Below are 18,140 nucleotides of genomic sequence, written 5' to 3'. Positions count from 1 at the left end.
CGTGGCTATCAGCTTCGCTCACGCGGAGCCATCCTCAATCTGCCATTGCTTCCCTGGAAGTCTAAGATACGAGGGAGTGCTGATTACACTGTCATTCTGGAGAGCTTGTCCAAGTGAGGTGGGGTGAAAGAGCCTTGAAATGTTTCCACTGACACTCTAGAAGGTGATGCTGGAGGATTTCTGCTCAAAACCATGGCATTACAGGTAGTCCTCACATAATTATCACAATTGGGATGAACAGCTCAATCCCTAAGTGACATGGTCATTAAGCGAAACATCACATGACCATACCAGATTTATGACTTCAGTTCCACTGTGGTTGTCAAGCAAATTACCCATGGTTGTTAAGTGAGACATCACATGACCACAACTTGTGATTTTACTGCCAGCTTCTCCATTGACTTTGCTTGTTGGAAGCTGGCTGTGGAGCTCGCAAATAGCTATCACGTGACTAACGGGACATTGCATCAGTCGTAAATGCCCGTAGATGGCAAATCGCCTGAATTGTGATCATGTGATTGGGGGGAATGCTGCAACGGTCATAAGTTTGAGGACCAGTTGTAAAGTTACTTTTTCAGTGCTATTGTAATTTTGGATGGTCACTAAACAGGGCAGTCATTAACTGACGACTCCCTGTATAATGTGGGTACCAAAAATTCCACTTCATCCCCCATGTTTTTCAGTATCTGCATGAAAGTGCTTTATGGGAGGGAGATGTGGGGTAAAATGTCCTTGGTATTTTGATGACACTCATCTCCTTCTCTCCTGTTTGTCAGATCTAGAACTTCTGAGCCCGTCCCTGGCTGTCGTAATGGACTGGGTGAGGGCCAATCAACTGAAACTCAATCCAGACCGGACAGAAGAGCTGTTACTGGCTAGGGGAATTCAACCTGTTCTGGATGGGGTCTGATTCCTAGCCGAGGGCACTTCTCTTTTCTGTCTTTGACATTAGAGACGCAAGTGGCTCTGCAGGAAGTGGGCAAGTGGCCAGCCTCAGTTCTCTTTGGATAGAGATAGCTTGCTCCAGGAATCATTGCCCTGGTTTTGTCTTGCTTAGATTACTGCAGTGCAGGACGCATGGGGCTGCCCTTGACGATAGTTCAGAAACTAGTTAGAATGAAATGCTGTGGCAGAGGACTGGACATACTACGCCAGCTTTTTGTGGTCTTTTCTGGCTTCCAGTTTGGTCCTGGTCCTAATTCAAGGTGCTTGTTCTAGCCTATAAGATCTGGGACCACAGTATCTGAAGGAATGCCTGTTTGCATATATTTTTATCTATACTTTATGATAATCTTGGGAATGCCTGCTCGGGTGACTGAGGGGGTTTCAGGCATTGACTGCCCCCTGACTTTCGAATGCCCTCCTAATAATGTTCATCTGCTGCTGCCCGTGTCATCTTCTTAGGGACAGAGATGTTTTTATTCTCCTTGGCTGTTTTGTCCTGGGTTAGCTGCTATGATTTTTAACTTTTGTATTTCTGTAAGTTGTTAGTGTTTTAAAGTTGTTTTCGTACAATCCTAGGATTGGAGGAGACCTTGGAGGTCTTCTGATCTACTCCCCTGGCCAGGTCAGGAATCCTCAGACCATCCCAGACAAATAGTTATCCAATCTTGGCTTGGAAACCTCCATTACTCCAGGAGGCAAGCTATTCCCCTGCTTCACAGCTCTCACAGTCAGGAAATCCCTCCTGATTCTGAGTTTGTATCTCCCTCGCCAAAGCTTCCATCCCAGACTGTCCCATCTTGGCTTAAAACCCTCCCGTGGTGGGGCAGCCCCTCCAGGATGCCAAGCCTGCTCCCGCGTCTCCTCCCCGCCTCCTCTTCTCCAGGCTGAACAGACCCAGCTCCTTTCGCCGCTCTTCGCAGGGGTCTGAGCCCCCGAGCCCCCCTCCCTCGTCGCTGCTCTCTGCGCTCTTCCCAGATCGCTCAGCACCCTTCCTTTTGTCCTCGGGGGACCAGAGCTGGCCCGGCACGCCAGGCGTGGTCTGTCCAGTGCACCGTGATGCAGACTATCACTTCCTGTAGTCTTGACATTGTGCCCTGTGGATGCAGCCCAGAACTGCATTGGCTCTTTTGGCTGCTGTAGCACACGGCTGGCTGATGCTTACTCTGCGGTCTTCCAAGACACCGAGGCCCTTCTCACGAGCACCGCTGCTGACTCAGGCACCACCTATCTTTTACTTGTGCATCTGTTTTTTCCTAAGTGCAGGACCTTACATTTTTTTACCACTGAATAGCGTTTTGTTGGACAGGGCCCCATGTTCAAGTCTGTCAGGATCCTCTTGAACCTTGAATCTGTCTTCCAAGGTGTTCGCAGTCTCTCCCCCCCGCCCCAGGCGTTGTGTTGCCTGCAGGTTTGCTGACCGTCTCTTCTGTCCTCCCGTCTAAGCCATTTATACAAACGTTGAAGAGCGCCAGATCCAGGGCAGAACGCTGTTATCCCGCTGGGTACCTCCCTCCATGCAGACAAGGATCCCTTAAAGACCATGCCTGGGGTATGGTTTTTGTATTGTATTTTATCAGTGGCGTTTCTGTTGTGCCTCATTGTTTTTCATTGTAATATTTAAGTGTGTGTCACCTTGACTTTTTTCCCATGCAGAGCGATATAGAAATGCTTGAAATGGGCTCGTTCTCTCCTCAGGCACGCGACAACCTAGGTGGAGGTTTCTTCTCTGCAGAAGGCCCCATTCTCCCTGAGGAGCCGGCGGGCGGTGGGCAAGCCCAAGCAGCCCCTCTGTCCCTTTCTGGCTGTGTGCGGAGGGTCTTGAAAGGAAGTTTCCCCTCTCTGTGTGCAGCTGGCAGTATAAACCAGTATTAACCATCTGGTTTCCAAGATGGCGGCAGGGGACAGACGCCTAGTGCAGAGCTCCCAGCCATAACCTCCTTTTTGGCTTCTACCATAACCATAACCAACTATGCGGGTGAGGAGAGTAGGAGGTGTGGGGTTTTCGTAGGAATGGGGGGTGAATGAAGAGAACCCCCGGTGTTACCTCCGTCCGAGGCGGGCCGCGGCCGTGGGGAGAGGAGTTGCGACGGCGGTGGCGGCTGGAGCAAAGACGGAGAGGATTGGACGTGGGCAGGCGCGGCAGTGGGCGACGCTCGGTCCCAGAGGGCCCACGGAGGTGGCAACGGGAGAGCGTTGGTGGCTGTGGTGGCGTCGCCAGTGGAGCCGAGAACGGCGCCCGGGCTTGAGGGGAGCGACGCCGGAGTTGAAGGCGGGCCCTGTGGGGCCGGGAGTGCCGGCGGAGCGGGGCCCCAGGCCCAGTGCAGCTGGCCTCGGCGGTGGGAGCGCCTGCGGTGAGAGCACCGGCGCTGACGGCGGGACGCTGGCGGCAAGGCTGAAGGAGATTGGAGGCCAGAGCCCGGCGGCCACAGTGACTTTGAGACCTTGGGGCTTGGGAGATGAGCCTCTATGTGGCAAGGGGCGCCCCCTCCCCTAGAGAAGACGCAGGGGTACTCGAGCGGGTGGGCGTATGTGAGTGGAGGTTGTGAGTGGAGAAGGTGAATGTGCGGCTCTCTGCCTGGGTGGGAGACGGGCAGAGGGCAGGAGCGAATGGGGTCCCTCTCTTCCTGGCCAGTGAGAGAAGCCAGTGGAGAGAGGGTGAGTGTTTGTTAGAGGATTGGGAGTGGTGACCCCCTGTTGGCGCTGAGAGCGGTCAGCTGAAGTGCCACAGGGGTGTGTGGCCCCACCCCTTTTTTGTCTCCTCTCCCTTGTGTGGAGGGGGGTATGGCGGGCCCCTTAAGTGGAAGGCCTGGGGGGGGGGAGGTGGACCTTGGGCAGTTTAGGGCAGGCATTCAGGTGGTGACGGGCAAGGGGCGGTATGGCGGGAGCCAGAGGGCAGGCTGTTTCAGGGGAAGACGCCCCCGATGCGTTATACCGGTGGCGTGTTCCGGCCCTCAGAGCTCAAGCCCAGACACTGGTCAGCAGGCCTACAGAGGCCTGGGCTTTCGTCTGTTGCTGCTGAACGCTAGGTCAGTCAATAATAAGGCCCCCCTTATTTACGACCTTATTGGGGAGGAGCAGGCTGACCTGGTGTGTATCACCGAGACCTGGCTGGCACCAGAGGGGGGAGTAGCCCTCTCGGGATTGTGTCCAGCCGGGTTTAGGGTGTGGCACCAGCCGAGACCCCAGGGCAGGGGAGGGGGAGTGGCAGTAGTCATCAGGGAATCCCTATTGGCCTTCAGGGGCCCTGCTCCACAAGTTGCTGGATGTGAGACCCTGTTCCTGAGGTTGGGCACACGGGATCAGTTGGGAGTGCTGCTGGTGTACCAGCCTCCCTGCTGCATAGCAGCCTCCCTGCCTGAACTGCTGGAGGCCATCTCGGGGTTGGCAGTGAAGTTCCCCAGACTTATGGTCTTGGGGGACTTTAATCTGCCATCCCTGGGGTTGGCCTCAGAGGCGGCTCGGGAGTTCATGGCTACCATGGCAGCCATGGGCCTATCCCAGGTCATAGATGGCCCGACATGGGACGGTGGTCACACTCCAGATATGGTTTTCTTGTCGGAGCAGTGGCAGCGTGATCTGGTGGGGGATTTTACATTATCCCCCCTGTCATGGTCAGATCACTCCCTGGTGGCGGCAGGATTCTCCTATGCCGCCCCCCTCCGCAGGGAGGCAGGACCTATTCGAACGGTCCGCCCCCAGCGACTGATGGACCCGGATGGGTTCCAAAGGGAGCTGGGGGTTGTTCCTGAGGCCTTGCTGCACGGCCCAGCGGAGGCTCTGGCCGCAGCCTGGAATAAGGAGGCGGCTAGGGCCTTGGACAGGATCGCGCCTGTGCGTCCTCTCTTGGCCCATCACTCCCGGCGCTCCCCGTGGTTCACGGAGGAGTTGAGGGAGCTGAAAAGGGCTAAGAGACGGCTAGAGCGCCGCTGGCGGAAAACCTGGGACGAATCAGACCGAACACAGGTTAGAGCGGCTATTAAGGCCTACCTAGTGGCGGTAAGGGCGGCGAAACATCAATATTTCTCCGCTCTTATTGCATCCTCAGAGTGTCGCCCTGCAGCCCTGTTTAGGGTCACCCGGGCCCTCCTGGGGAAAAGGGGGGGTGGGGGACTACTTGCAGGGTCGTGCAGAGGAATTTGCTGAACACCTGATGGATAAAATTGCTCAGATCTGTTCTCCGTTGGAAGCCAAGCGTGGAGTAGGTCCAGAAGAGTTGCCCAGGGAGCGTTCTTGCCCAGTTATCTGGGAGCGGTTTGATCCTGTTGTCCCTGAGGAAGTGGACAGGGTCCTCGGGGCTGTCAGCGTGACCACCTGTGATTTAGATTCGTGTCCCTCCTGGTTGGTCAGATCCACCAAGGAGGTGACCCTAGGGTGGGTCCTGGTGGTGGTTAATTCATCCTTGCAGGAGGGGGTGTTCCCGAAGCCTTTCAAAGAGGCTTTGGTCCGCCCTCTCCTCAAGAAACCGTCGCTAGACCCCACCCTCCTGGACAATTTTCGTCCAGTCTCCCATCTCCCCTTTTTAGGGAAGGTGGTAGAAAAGGTGGTCATGCGGCAACTTCAGAGGATCCTGGAGGAAACGGATTATCTGGACCCCTATCAGTCAGGATTCAGGCCTGGTTATGGGACAGAAACAGCATTGGTCGCACTTTTAGATGATCTCTGGTGAGAGCGGGATGGGGGTAGTGCATCCATCCTTGCTCTTCTTGACCTCTCGGCGGCTTTCGATACCATCAACCATGGTATCCTTTTGGGTCAGCTGCAGGAGTTGGGGTTGCGTGGCACAATGCTGTGCTGGTTCAGCTCCTTTCTCCAAGGCCAAACCCAATCGGTGTTGATAGGGAGCGAGAAGTCCAGCCCCCGGCCCCTACTGTGTGGGGTGCCACAGGGGTCAGTGCTTTCACCGCTCCTATTTAATATCTACATGAAGCCGCTGGGTGAGATCATCCGGCGCCATGGAGTGAGGTATCATCAGTATGCTGATGATACCCAACTATACATCTCCATCCCAGGTGCCTTAAGTGATGCTGTGACTACCCTTTTGCGGTGCCTGGAGGCTGTGGGGGCCTGGATGGGGGACAACAGGCTTCAGCTGAACCCCAGTAAGATGGATACGGGGAGCCTCAAGATCTAGGACTTTGTCATTTTTGGTTCTTGACGGGGTTGCACTACCCCAGACAGACTCGGTGCGTAATTTGGGGGTTCTCCTGGACTCACGACTCCTGTTCGAAGAGCAGGTGGCAGTCGTGGCCAGGAGGGCCTTTGCACGACTTCGTGTCATGCGGCAGTTACGCCCCTTCCTGGATCAGGGGGACCTCCGCACGGTCACTCATGCCCTGGTCACCTCTGGGTTGGACTACTGTAATGCGCTTTACATGGGGCTACCCTTGAAGAGTATCCGGAAGCTACAGCTGGTGCAGAATGCGGCGGCGCGGACAGTTCTTAATGCCCCTAGGAGGGCACATATAACACCGCTGTTGCGCGAGCTGCATTGGTTACCAGTTTGTTTCCGGGTCCAATTCAAGGTTTTGGTTATCACCTTTAAAGCCCTTCATGGCATGGGACCAGGTTATCTGAGGAACCGCCTTGCCCTGGTCACTTCAGCCCGTCCCACTCGGTCCAGCAGAAAGGGCAGGTTGCAGACCCCATCGGTCAGGGAATTTCGATTGGTGGGGTCTAGGCAGAGAGCCTTTTCTGCTATAGCGCCCGCCCTATGGAACATCCTGCCTCCTGAGGTCCGGTGTGCCCCCTCCCTCATGGCTTTCAGGAAAGGTATTAAATCCTGGCTTTGCCAGAAGGCCTGGGGGCCAGAGGGGGGCCCGCACCTGTGGAGATGGCTGGTGGGATGAGGGGTTGCCCCCCCCAGCATCTTACAGATTTTTATAGGGCCAAAATTAGAGGAGGTTTTTTACGGTATTTTTAATATGTTTTTAAATTATTTATAGTTTTTAGCCATCTTGGAGAGAATTGTATTTCTTCGTTTTTATTGTGAGCCGCCCAGAGTCACCCGTGGGGGAGATGGGCGGCATACAAGCCAAATAAATAAATAAATAAATAAATAAAGGCTAGCTGCGCAGAACGCTTGTGCAAGCCTGCAAGCTTCGTTGCCTTTACAGGTGGCTTCTTTTCTGGTTTTGTGTATTGCATGAACCCAGCTCACTCGCCTTGCTTGTGGCGGAGATCCAGAGGGCGGGCTAATGCCATAACGCGTTGTAAAAGAGCACAGAGAAGGAGCGTAGAGGCTGTTAGTAAAACATGAGCTCAGCCCAGGAAAACCGGAATGCATGGGGAAGAAACTCGCGATCGCCCTGCCTTGACTCTCCTTGGTGCAAGAGGGTGGGAAGGGGAAATGCCGTCAGGCCTTCAAGGTTCTGTTGTTACACCAAGTAGCAGTTGTTTATGGTTACAAAGTGGCGTTCGAGTAGTTCCGGTGGTGGTGGTTTCCTGATCTGGCCTACCTCGAAGGGCTGACATGAGTATTGTATGACTGGTCATTCGATCACCTACACTACTGTGTAATATTGTAATGCATGCGTCCGTGCATATCTCTGTGCGGTCTTGCATATGAGCTTGAAAACAGCATCCAAGCAACTCAGAATGCATTCTGAGTACTGCTGTACCCTTCCCCTCCCCACGCAGTTACCATGAAAGGCTTCTCAGTAACAGCAAGGAGAAAAGTCTTGAAGGAGCTCAGCCTGCTTACTCCCAGAAACAGAAGAGTGAAACGATACGGATCCTCACAGCCGTTGTCTTGCCAGGAAGAGCGAGCTTACGTTGTGACTAAGGCCGTCTGGAAGAAAAAGGGGGGTTGAGGGGATGGTGGCACTGCCACCCCAGCTGGAGATACCAAGGAGAACTAGCAAGACGGCCCCGAGAGCTGTTCCTGGTTGAGGCCTGCCCCAGTTGGTGCCTGTCAGGTCTACCTTTTCCGGTGGTGCACAGAAGGGCGTTTCCTGCTGGACTGGCTACAGGAGCCCAGAGAGCTGGCGGCAGAGTCTGGGGGAGCCTGTCTGTTGCTCAGCTCGGCTCGGCTCAGAGCCTTCGGGGCAGTGAAAGCGGCAGCTGCTGAGAAAGCCTGGACCAACCTGTGCTTACCGTGGCTTCCGTGCCCGGGGCACCTCACTGGCAGAAGGCTTCTCCCTAAAAGGAAAGAAGGCGTCTGGCAGGAGGAGGAAGGGAGTTCCGAAGGCTTCTCTGCTAGCGACCGGGGAATCGGTTGGCGGCGCCGGTGTTGCTATTTTCAAGACCAGCTGGAAGCGGTCATGCGGCTGCCCGACTGTAATGACAGCTCCCTGCTTCCCGGGCATCCCCAGAGGGGCTTGGGGGGCTGAGAAGGGGCAGCCTCTCTGGTTACCTGCGAATAGACACCCTCCGTGCCTGGATATCCTGCTTGGTGTTGCTGAGGGATGTAGCCAACAGTCGGAAAGCCAGCAGGCTCCACGCACGGAAGATGTCCCTGGGCAAAGTCCTGGGTGCTGCAGGAGCTGGTGAGAGCAGCTGTGGATGCAGGCCGGCCTGGAAGGAGCCGCGAGAGCCAATGAGCTGGCTGGCTGGCTGGCTTCCTCTTCTCAGCGATGCAGTCGTAATTCTGCCTGTGTTCGGCTGCTCATTCCCTGTTCGGTGGGTGACGGGGAAGCATACCGGCTCGCATAGCCACCTGCAGGACTGAAGAGATGAACTACATTTTTGGAAACAGCTCTCTCCTCTACTCACGGGCCAGCCGGAGTGGCACCACCCCCGGATCTGGCCAGGGGTCGGGAGGGCCCAAGCCGAGGTTCTGGGCCAGGAAGGGCTCTGCGGACAATCTGCCAGAGGGCCCTGAGCCTTCACGCTGGCAGCCCATCCTTGCCTTCTTTGCTCGCAGGCACCCCTTCGTGGACTGTGTCTCGGTTGCCACCAGCTCCAGCCAGGTAATGAGTGACCTGTTGAACTTTGCTGGTTCTGGAGAGCAGAACTGGCAGGATGTGTGGGAGTCCAGGGGAGCCTGAGAGCTTGCCGCTCTGCTTTTCTGGGGTTAGGATGCTCTCTCCCTGCCTGGCTGGGGCACACAAGATGCTTGCTTGTGGCAAGGGTGGGGCTAGTCTGCTGGCCGAAGGCTTATAAGGATCGCAGGGGGTTCGTTCTAGACCAGACTGGGCCAAAGTGCCTGGATACAGCCTCTTAATGCCAGCTGATGGATTCGTACTTAATTTGACCTATTCCACGACTGGGGGTGGGCTGGAATATTACATAAGAGTGAAGCAGCAGAACTGGTTGGTCTCGGTTTGGTTGGAAGTGCCTGTCTGCCAGGATGGGCTTCTGGGTGTGTCCTGCCAGGTTGTGTACTCCAGGCCCGCTCTGAGGCCTGCTGAGATAAAGGAAAGAGCAAGGTTCAAGCGTCCCTCTGAATAGAAGCCGGTCAAATTGCATTCTTTGTGGTGCCCCCTGAGACGCTCTAATGAAAACGGTCTCTGGGGGTGGGGGATGCTCTGGATCCGGAATATGAGTGGCGGCAGCTTGGCCCCCTGCAGGGATTGCTGCAGCTTTGGAGATTGGCTGCTCTGCCTTTGCTCGTTTGCTTCCTGCCTGTAATTCAGCTGTTGCCCCCAGGTCTGTTTTCTTTGGAGAAAATGGAAGCAGTCCATCTCTCATTCTTGAAATGTTTTTACCGTGCTTTCGACACACTTTCCGTCTTTATTTAAGATTTGCTGTTCAGGTTGAGATACTGTGCCAGCAGTTCTAAATAGCAATCAGCTGAGACCCGCTGTTTTGCAGATGGCGGTGGTGGGTGCTTGCTGAAAGCTGCCTTCTGCGCTTGTGGCCTTCTGGCTGCCAGGGTGGTCTTTCTCCCTGTACTCTGACTACCCTCCCCGGCCCGTCACAACACCTGGCCTCAGTCTGAGTGTTTCTGTCACATCTTGCAAGGTGCATTGCCTCTGCATCTTGTGAGCCTGGTGCCCAGGGTCCTTGGGCCTCTTGCAGGCATCTGGCTTTGGCATTCCTTCCCTTGTGCTTGGCTGCTCCAGCCGCTGCTTCCTCCCGGGTGGTCTTGCAACAGCCTCAGCTTCAGCCACTGAGTTTTGGTTTTGGTCGGATCCTGGTCACCCTTGTCGTCTTATCCAGGCCCTGCTCCTAGGGGGCAGCTAGGTCAAACATTGGGATGAAATTGGCTGTTGTGCATTCTGGTTAGGGACACAAGGGCCCACGCTGCTTTTCTCAGTCTGGAGTACAAGAGTTGGATAGTCAGACAGAAGGGGTTGGTTGGGGTTATATTTCATATATCTTAATCTGGAAACAATCTGTGGATAAGAAGCACCATATTATATGGAAAATACCATGTAATGGTGCAATAATAAAATAAAATAAAGGCATCCAGCAGTCAAACAAATCAGTCATTTAAAGGAGTTTTTAAAATATAAACTGCCTCAACATTATTAAATTTTAAAGCCAAATTGGCACTAATCGTACTGGAAGGGTGCAAAGCTGGGTTGTCCCAGTAGGGGGGGTTCTTTTGTACTATAGTTAGTCCTTGCTCAGCAACTGCCTCATTAAGTGACCATTTGCAGTTATGACAGTGATGAAAAAGTAACTTTATGACCATTTCTCACATTTATGACCTTTGCAGGTCTATAAAGCAAAGGAGAGCTGAAGTAAGTTTGCAAGCACAGTTGCGGTTTCACTTGGCAACTGCTTTACTTAATGACCAAGTTGCTGGTCTCAATTGTCACTAAACGAGGATTATTTGTACAGTAGTACAAGATACATTTTTCTTACTGAATGCCTTTGGAGAAGTGTAACTACATAAGCAGTTTGGGAGATGGCACTCTTCTATGTATGGGGGCTGTTGCCCTTGACTTGGGCAAGCAGGGAGCCAGGACAGTTGCTTATCCTCCAGCTCCATCTGGGGAGACTAATCAGAACCCTTCTGCCCCATTATGCCTGAGTGAAGCTTCAGAACCGACCCAATATAACACATTCCAGTGATCCTCCTCCCTAGCATGTGTCCCTGAGGCAGGGCACCCTCCTGTTATCACATGAGGAGGACCTAAGGATCGGTCATTAGACTCCAGCCACCTGAGTCTGGAGAACTAGACCCCCATTAATTCGCTTGTGGCTTCTGTGGTTAAAAGAGAATCGTGGGAAGAGTACGCTCAGTCATCGCTTGGTAGGGCCCTGTGCGAAGGCCTTACAGGTGGCTTCTCCATTGTTACTAGAGTGAAGACAGTTTTGAATTTTCTCTGGGGCACCTCAGAGCTTCTCTAGAAAGGAGCACTAAATATTGTTGGTTTTTTTGTACATAGGATATGTGTATGTATTTTATTGTTCTTCTGTACCACTCACTGTATTTCACAGTGACTCCCTACATAACAACATAGCAAACAACATATAAATCACCCATGGTAAATCAAGGTTTAGTAATTAATTCAAATTGGAATATCTGTGGTAGTAATAGCAGATACAGCCATAAGGAGAATATCATAGCAAGAGACAGCAGCATCTAGCCAACCACTGAAACCTCTCTGGAAGAGCATCGTCTTTACCAGCCTATGGAAATCAACAAAAGGTGAGGCAAGTGTGGTTTCCAGGGAGACTATTCAATAATATTAGGGCCATAGCAAAGAAAATCTCCTGGTCCTGGTCCACCAACCTCACAAAAATATGAGCCCACCAAAAGTTTCTGGAATGAATGTATTGCATGGGTTGATTCCAGCAGGAGCTGTCTAGGGTTAGGAATAAGGAACTCTTTGAATTTTACTAAAAACCTACTGGCACCAATGCAGGGTGTGCAACAACTAATTTTCTTGGCAACTAGAGCTAGCTAAGCGGGAAGCTGCCTTCTATACCAGTTGTGGTTTCAAATGGTCTTCAGGGCACTTGAACATGGAGCATGTTTGCCATAGTCCAGGTGAATACTGTGCCGCTGAAGGGATCAGTTACTATAGCAAGATCCTGTTGTCCCAGGCAGAGCCACAACTGGTGCACCAGTAGGAGCTGGGCAAAGGCTGTTCTGGCCATGGCCAAATGCTGCCATTCCAGCAGTAATGGTGAGCTCAGGAGGGCCACCCCATCACATGCCTGCTCCCTCAGGAGCACTGCTACAGCACTGAGAGACAACACTGGAGCTGACAGAGGACAGTGATGGACAAACAACAGCTCTGCCTTGCCTGGTGCAGCCTATTTAGTCCTATCCGTATTCTAATAATCTCCAGATCCCAGGGCAAGGCTTTGACGCCATCAGTAGCTTGGTTGAGGAGCAATGGACAGTTGTTGTGTATCATCAAGCCCCCGCATAGCATGCAAGCCACAGGAGCAGGAACCGCCCTGATTTCAGAAAGGCATTTTTAATGCTAATCTGGGGTAAAAACGTAATATTGAAAACTGTAAGAGAAAATTTCTGCCAGACGAATAGTGAGAACTGGGGTGGAGTCACTTTGAAACACTTGCTAACCACAGCTCTCACATCTGGGCCGGGTTATCTCTTTTCCCCTGAACTGTGCTTCTGCTTCCTTCCCACAGACTGAGGATACTTTATCCCAAGCCTATGGATGACCTTTCCCAATAGCTTTATGTAAAAGTTAAAGAGGAGGGAAGAGAAGACTGGCTGGTGGCACTGCGCAAGTAAATGGCTACCAAGCTGACCTCTCCCTATCCTCAACCATTGTCTACCAAGTTAGGAATGGAACCCTTGTAAAACAGGGCCTCAGCTCCTGCAGGCCCTCCACAGTGACCGGTGGTGTGGAAGGTAGCTGAAAGGTATATAAGAACTATAGGAGGCACGATCTTTCCCCTTCCAGTTCTTGACACCGGTGCCACCAGTGCGGTTTCTGCCTCATGCTCAGGTCTGAACTCTGGCTGGAAAGGTCCAGAGTATCCACTTCCTCAAAGGCTCTCTGAGACTGACTGCCCATGGTCTCTTGACAGTCTTTCCGTAGAAAGGAGGGCTGGAGACAACTAAAGTTATCCAATACAGATTGATCCAAGGAGGGGATGTACTACCACCTCTTTCAGGCATCACCCCCTCCTGAAGGAAGGGGTGGACAACCTCCTGGATCCAGTCTATCATGCCTTCCCCCACTCCCTGTCAGCCCCATTTTGAAGCCAGGAGGGACATGGGTCCAGCCAGCAAGTTGTAGAGGTCATGCTCAAAAACATCTTGTCCACTTTCTCAGTCAGCAGACCAAAAGGAGTCACCACTAACATGGCAAGACATTGCCCTGGTCAACCCATTGAACCCCACCCACACAGTCAAAGCTCTGGCAAATCCGAGCAGCTTTGCTGGCGAAATGTGCAAACTTTAGGTAGGTAGTCCTTGCTTAACGACCATTTGTTCAGCAACTGTTCGAAATTACGGCGCCGAATGAAGGGACTTAATGACCTGTGCCCGAAATTATAACCATTGCAGCGCCCTTGTGGTACATGATCAAAATTTGAGCACTTAGCAGCCCACCTGCACTTAAGACTGCAGGGGCGCTTCAACTCTCCCACCCCCCACTCCCCCACCCTTCTGAAGTCTCTCTACTCTGTGGCTGAAAATCCTGCTTGGATTTCGGCATGGGGCGCTTTCAGCCAGCCCCTAGAGACGAGAGGGAGTTGGCTTCCTCTTTGACTTTTGCAGGGAAGGTTGCAAATGGCAATCACATGTTCGCGGGGTGCTTGGCAATTGCAAGCCCCTGCCACGAGGACTCCCTCTTGTCCCTGGGGGCTTCCTAGAAGTTCCCTGTGCTGAAATCCAAGCAGGATTTTCAGCCATGGAGTGGAGAGGCTTCAAAAGCCTCTTGACTCTGGCACTGAAAATCCAAGCAGTTCTGAGGCCCTTGCACACCCAACCTGCACCACACCCTGCACACCCTCACTAACCCTCCCACGCACCCCCCTGCACCCCCTTGCTCCCTCCTCCACCCAGCAGTGCCTGGGGCTTGCAACTTCCTGCCAGCCTCCCCACTGACTTGATTGTGGGAAGCCAGTAGAAAGTTGCCTCGCCTAAGAACCGGGACATTCACAACTGAGACTGCCAGGATTGTGGTCATTAAGCGAAACGGTCATGCGATCATTCGGTTAACAACTGCATTGTTTAGCGATGGAAGTTCTGGTCCCAATTGTGGTCGTTAAGTGAGGATTACCTGTAGTCACGGCAGCCAGGTGGGAGATAAGCTTGCCCTGTCCTCTCCAGAGTTAAGGAGTTGGCCACCCCGAACAAAGAACTCCCTAGCTCTGTAAGAGATGGGCAGTCCTGGAACTTCACCTTCCTTGCCACCACAACAAGGACTTAGGCTTGGCCAGGTTCACTTTTTGTCTCCCTCTACCTGCTGTTGTAGGTGTCACTTCTGAAGCTTCATGGGCTGCAGCTCCTTGCTCAACTGAAGGGCCGTCGGATCAGCTAATGGAGAGAAGCCAGTTTGGAACAATTGTGTTGACAGCCCAGGTTGCATCCTGTGGTCAGTCGCTAGCCAGGCAGTGAACAGCCTGCCTTCCAGATATCAAATATTTTCCCAAGCACCCTCCAGAATCCCTCTGGATCCGAAAGACGTCTGGGTGACCCATTCTAAGGGGTCGCCAGTAAAAAGTCTCCTCTGGCGCAGGAAATGATGGGGCCGCAGCAAAGGGCTGGGTGCCATGCCCTCTAGCACTATCATCTGGCACCTGCTTTGAGGGGCAGCATAGGATGGTCTGCAGGTGTCGGGCCAGAGATCATTTGGGAGAAGCCCAAGGTTGCCGCAGAAGCTAGGAATTCCTGAGCCCCCCAGCACCACGATGAGGTCCAGAAGCTCAAGCAGTGGGGCTGGTGCAGCAGTAGGAGCCCCCCCCCCCAGCTTGTCCCTAAGACCCAGGGAATAGCCAACCCTGCACCCCGTACTGTATCCCCCCCAGTCAGTCGCTACTAGGATCAGCGTGCCTGTGCTGCTCGTCTGCAATCACTCCTGCTTGAAGGCCAGCGGTTGAACTGCAAGGCTGGCTCTGCAGGTTCATCCTGAATCCCCACACGTGCTCTGCTTCCTTTAGCTCTGCCTGTGTCGTGACATGGCACCTCCCTTGTCCCTAGACACCCTCTCACTGGCACCCAAGATTATCCTCCCCACGTCTTCTTAGCCCAAGGAGGCAATTATCCAGCTCTCCACCTCATTCCGGCGTAGCTGCCTGACCCCACACAGTAACTGGCACCTTCCTGGGGGAGCAAACATGGCTGGGAGCACACTGCAGGTGGCTAAAAAAAGAGGAACAGAAGGGTCACTGGGAATGCCAGGCCTCCACTCCTCCCACCTGCTCATTCTGGGACCCCAGCCCCACAGTCTTCCTTGTCTTCCCCCAGAGCACACCTGCCTGAAGAGCCTGCTGGCTGCCTCCCCTCCCAAGGCCCAGAAGACACCTGCTGCCAGCATCCCTGCAGTTGGTCTCTGTTGCGCGGCTGGCAGCCCCAGTCCTTCCCTTCCTCCAGCTGCCTTCCCATCTGCTGAAGGGCTTGCGAGGACCCTCCCAATTAATTGGTTGCTCTGCCAAGCCCTGAGGTCATGCTGGCCTTGGCAGCTGGCCCAGTGTTGGCTCGGCCTCCCCCCTCCCCGGCCAGGCAGTTCTGACCTCCGCCAAGGCGCCACAGCATAGATCAGGAAGAGGAGCAGCGGCCACCAGCTGTTTGTTCCCGCTGGAGGCCTCCCTGTTCGTCCACCTGATCTCAGTCAGGCATGGAATAAGCTCCTTGGCTGTTCAAGATGTGTGGGTTTTTTCGTGGGATCTGTTCAGGCATGCCATGTGTGATACGTCTCCCCCAGTTTCAATGTTGGCTAGGTAATGGAGTCTTTGTGTTGCTGTCCAGCTCATTGGCATGCACGGATTTTCCTTCTCTTTGGCTCCCAGTTAAGTTAAACAAGTTAAACATCAGCCAGAAGTGGGATGAAGAGGCCAAAACCATCTTGGGTCATTAACAGGAGCAGAACCCAGATCACAAAAAGCAGTTATTCCACTCTACTCCTCCCTGATCAGACTCCCTTTGGGGACTATGTCCAGTACGGGGCACCGCAGTCCAAAAAAGATCAGTGGATTAAAACTATAAGGAAATAGATTCAGGCTGGAGATCATGAGAGATTGTATAAGCGTTCAGCCAGTGGAACGGGTTGCCATGTGAAAGGGTGTGTTGTTCTTAGTTAGAAGTCTTCAAACAGAGACAGGACGGTCATCTGCCTGGGACGGTTTGGAGAAAGCTGCTCTGAACAGGGGGTTGGATTTTCAACCTCTGTAAGGTCTCTTCCAGTTCTGTGGCTCTTTCTTTTTAGATAGCCATTTTGTTGTGATCGCTTCAGCAAATCGGGCCGGTTAGTTTTTGAGGCCTTCTTCATATCTCTGGTACCTGTGGGCTACGTACCTTTCAGAAATCATCTCTACGTTCTATGTGGTGCAAGGCATTTGCTCCACAAGTTTCTGGCTGTGAGACACTGTTCATTAGGTTGGGCTCCCGCAAACAGTTGGGAGTTCTGCTACTGTACCAGCCTCTCTGCTGCATGGGAGCCTCCCTGCGTGAGCTGCTGGAGGCCATCTCGGGGCTGGTGGTGGAGTTCCCCAGGCTTATGGTTCTGGGGGACTTCAACCTGCCATCCCTAGGGGGATGGGGGGTGGTCCTTGGACGCGGCTCGGGAGTTTATTTATTACATTTCTCACCCGCCCATCTCCCCCCAATAGGGGAACTCTGGGCGACTCACAACAAACATTAAAAACATAAATATATATAAATACATAAAACATCAGTTAAAAGCATTACTAAAAAGGGGAAGGAGAGTCCAAGAAGATTAAAAATCTGAGGCTGAAGACAGGAGGCCTCTATGGGGCTAGCCATCCCCATGCTTGAGGTATTCCTTTCCCACCCCAGGCCAAGTGGCAGAACCAGGTCTTCAAAGCCTTATAATAGTTCATGGCTACCATGGCAGCCATGGGCCTGTCTCAAATTGTGCGGGACCCAACCTGAGACAGTGGCCAGATGCTGGATTTGGTTTTCTTGTTGGAGGAATGGGAAAGTGATCTGAGGGGAGATTTACAGCTTTCCCCGTTGTCATGGTCAGATCACATCCTGGTGACCCTGAGTTTCTCCTATACCACCCCCCTCTGCAGGAGGCAGGACCCATGTGATTGGTCCGCCCCCGGCACCTGATGGACCCATCAGGGTTCCAGAGGGAGCTGGGGGATATTCCCGTGGACCTGCTGCACAGTCCAGCGGAGGCCCTGGCTGCTGCTTGGAATGGGGAGGCAGCTGGGGCCTTGGACAGGATCGCGCCTATGGGACCTCTCTTGCCACATTGGCCCCGACACTCCCCGTGGTTCACGGAGGAGTTGAGGGTGCTGAAGAGAGTCAAGAGATGTCTAGAGCGCCGCTGGAGGAAGACATGGACCGAATCCGACCGAACACATGTTAGAGCCGCTATTAAGGCCTACATTGTGGCAATGAGAGCAATGAAGCGCCAATACTTCTCCACCCTTATCGTGTCCGCAGAGTGCCGCCCGGTGGCCCTGTTTGGGATCACTAGATCCCTCGTTAGTAAGGGGGATTCAGTGATTCATCTGCAGGGCCGCAGGGAGGAATTTTCGGAGCATCTGCAGGACAAAATTGGTCAGATTCGTTCTACGTTAAACTCCGAGTGTGGGGCAGGGTCTGGGGAGATACCAGGGGATCATCCTTACCTAGTTATCTGGGAACAGTTTGATCCTGTTGATCCTGAGGAAGTGGACAGGATCCTTTGGACTGTGAAGGCCACCACTTGCCATCTGGACCCATGCCCCTCCTGGCTGGTGAAAGTAGCTCGGGAGGTGACATGTGGTTGGATCCAGGCGATGGTTACTCCATCCTTGCGGGAGGGAGCGTTTCCAGCTCCCTTTAAAGAGGCGTTGGTGCACCCCCTCCTCAAGAAGTCCTCCCTGGATCCTACTGTACTGGACAATTTCCGTCCAGTCTCCCACCTCCCCTTTTTGGGGAAGGTGGTTGAGGAAGTGGTGGCTTCACAGCTCCAAAGGGTTCTGGAGGAAATGGATTATCTGGACCCCTTCCAGTCAGGTTTCAGGCCCGGTTATGGAACAGAAACGGCATTGCTCGCACTTATGGATGACCTCTGGCGGGAGCGGGATGGTGGAAGTGCAACCATCCCTGCTCTCCTTGATCTCTCAGCGGCTTTCAATACCGTCGACCACAGTATCCTGTTGGGACGACTCAGGGAATTGAGGGTGGACGGCATGGTATTGTG

General features: G+C 53.4%; 1 protein-coding gene across 11 annotated transcripts in view; it reads left to right on the top strand.

Moving 5' to 3' along the window:
- DLG1 (discs large MAGUK scaffold protein 1) overlaps positions 1 to 18,140 on the top strand; it is a 159,851-nt gene that overhangs the window by 29,371 nt on the left and 112,340 nt on the right. The window contains exon 1 of one of the 11 annotated variants that reach the window (XM_088132474.1): positions 2,471 to 2,494. The exons of the other annotated variants lie outside the window; for them this stretch is intronic. Within the exon in view, the coding sequence (XP_087988600.1) occupies positions 2,486 to 2,494 (9 nt within the window). The 5' untranslated portion in view covers positions 2,471 to 2,485. Of the gene's footprint in view, positions 1 to 2,470; positions 2,495 to 18,140 lie in introns of those variants that run through there. 11 annotated transcript variants of the gene reach the window in all.

Source organism: Python bivittatus, unplaced genomic scaffold, assembly GCF_059951505.1.
Source record: "Python bivittatus isolate LINGU-HERP-01145 unplaced genomic scaffold, Pbiv_v1 ctg000980_np1212, whole genome shotgun sequence".
In the NCBI taxonomy this organism is placed as follows: domain Eukaryota; kingdom Metazoa; phylum Chordata; class Lepidosauria; order Squamata; family Pythonidae; genus Python; species Python bivittatus.
The sequence above is the reverse complement of the archived record's forward strand: the minus strand, read 5'-3'. Positions and strand labels throughout refer to the sequence as shown.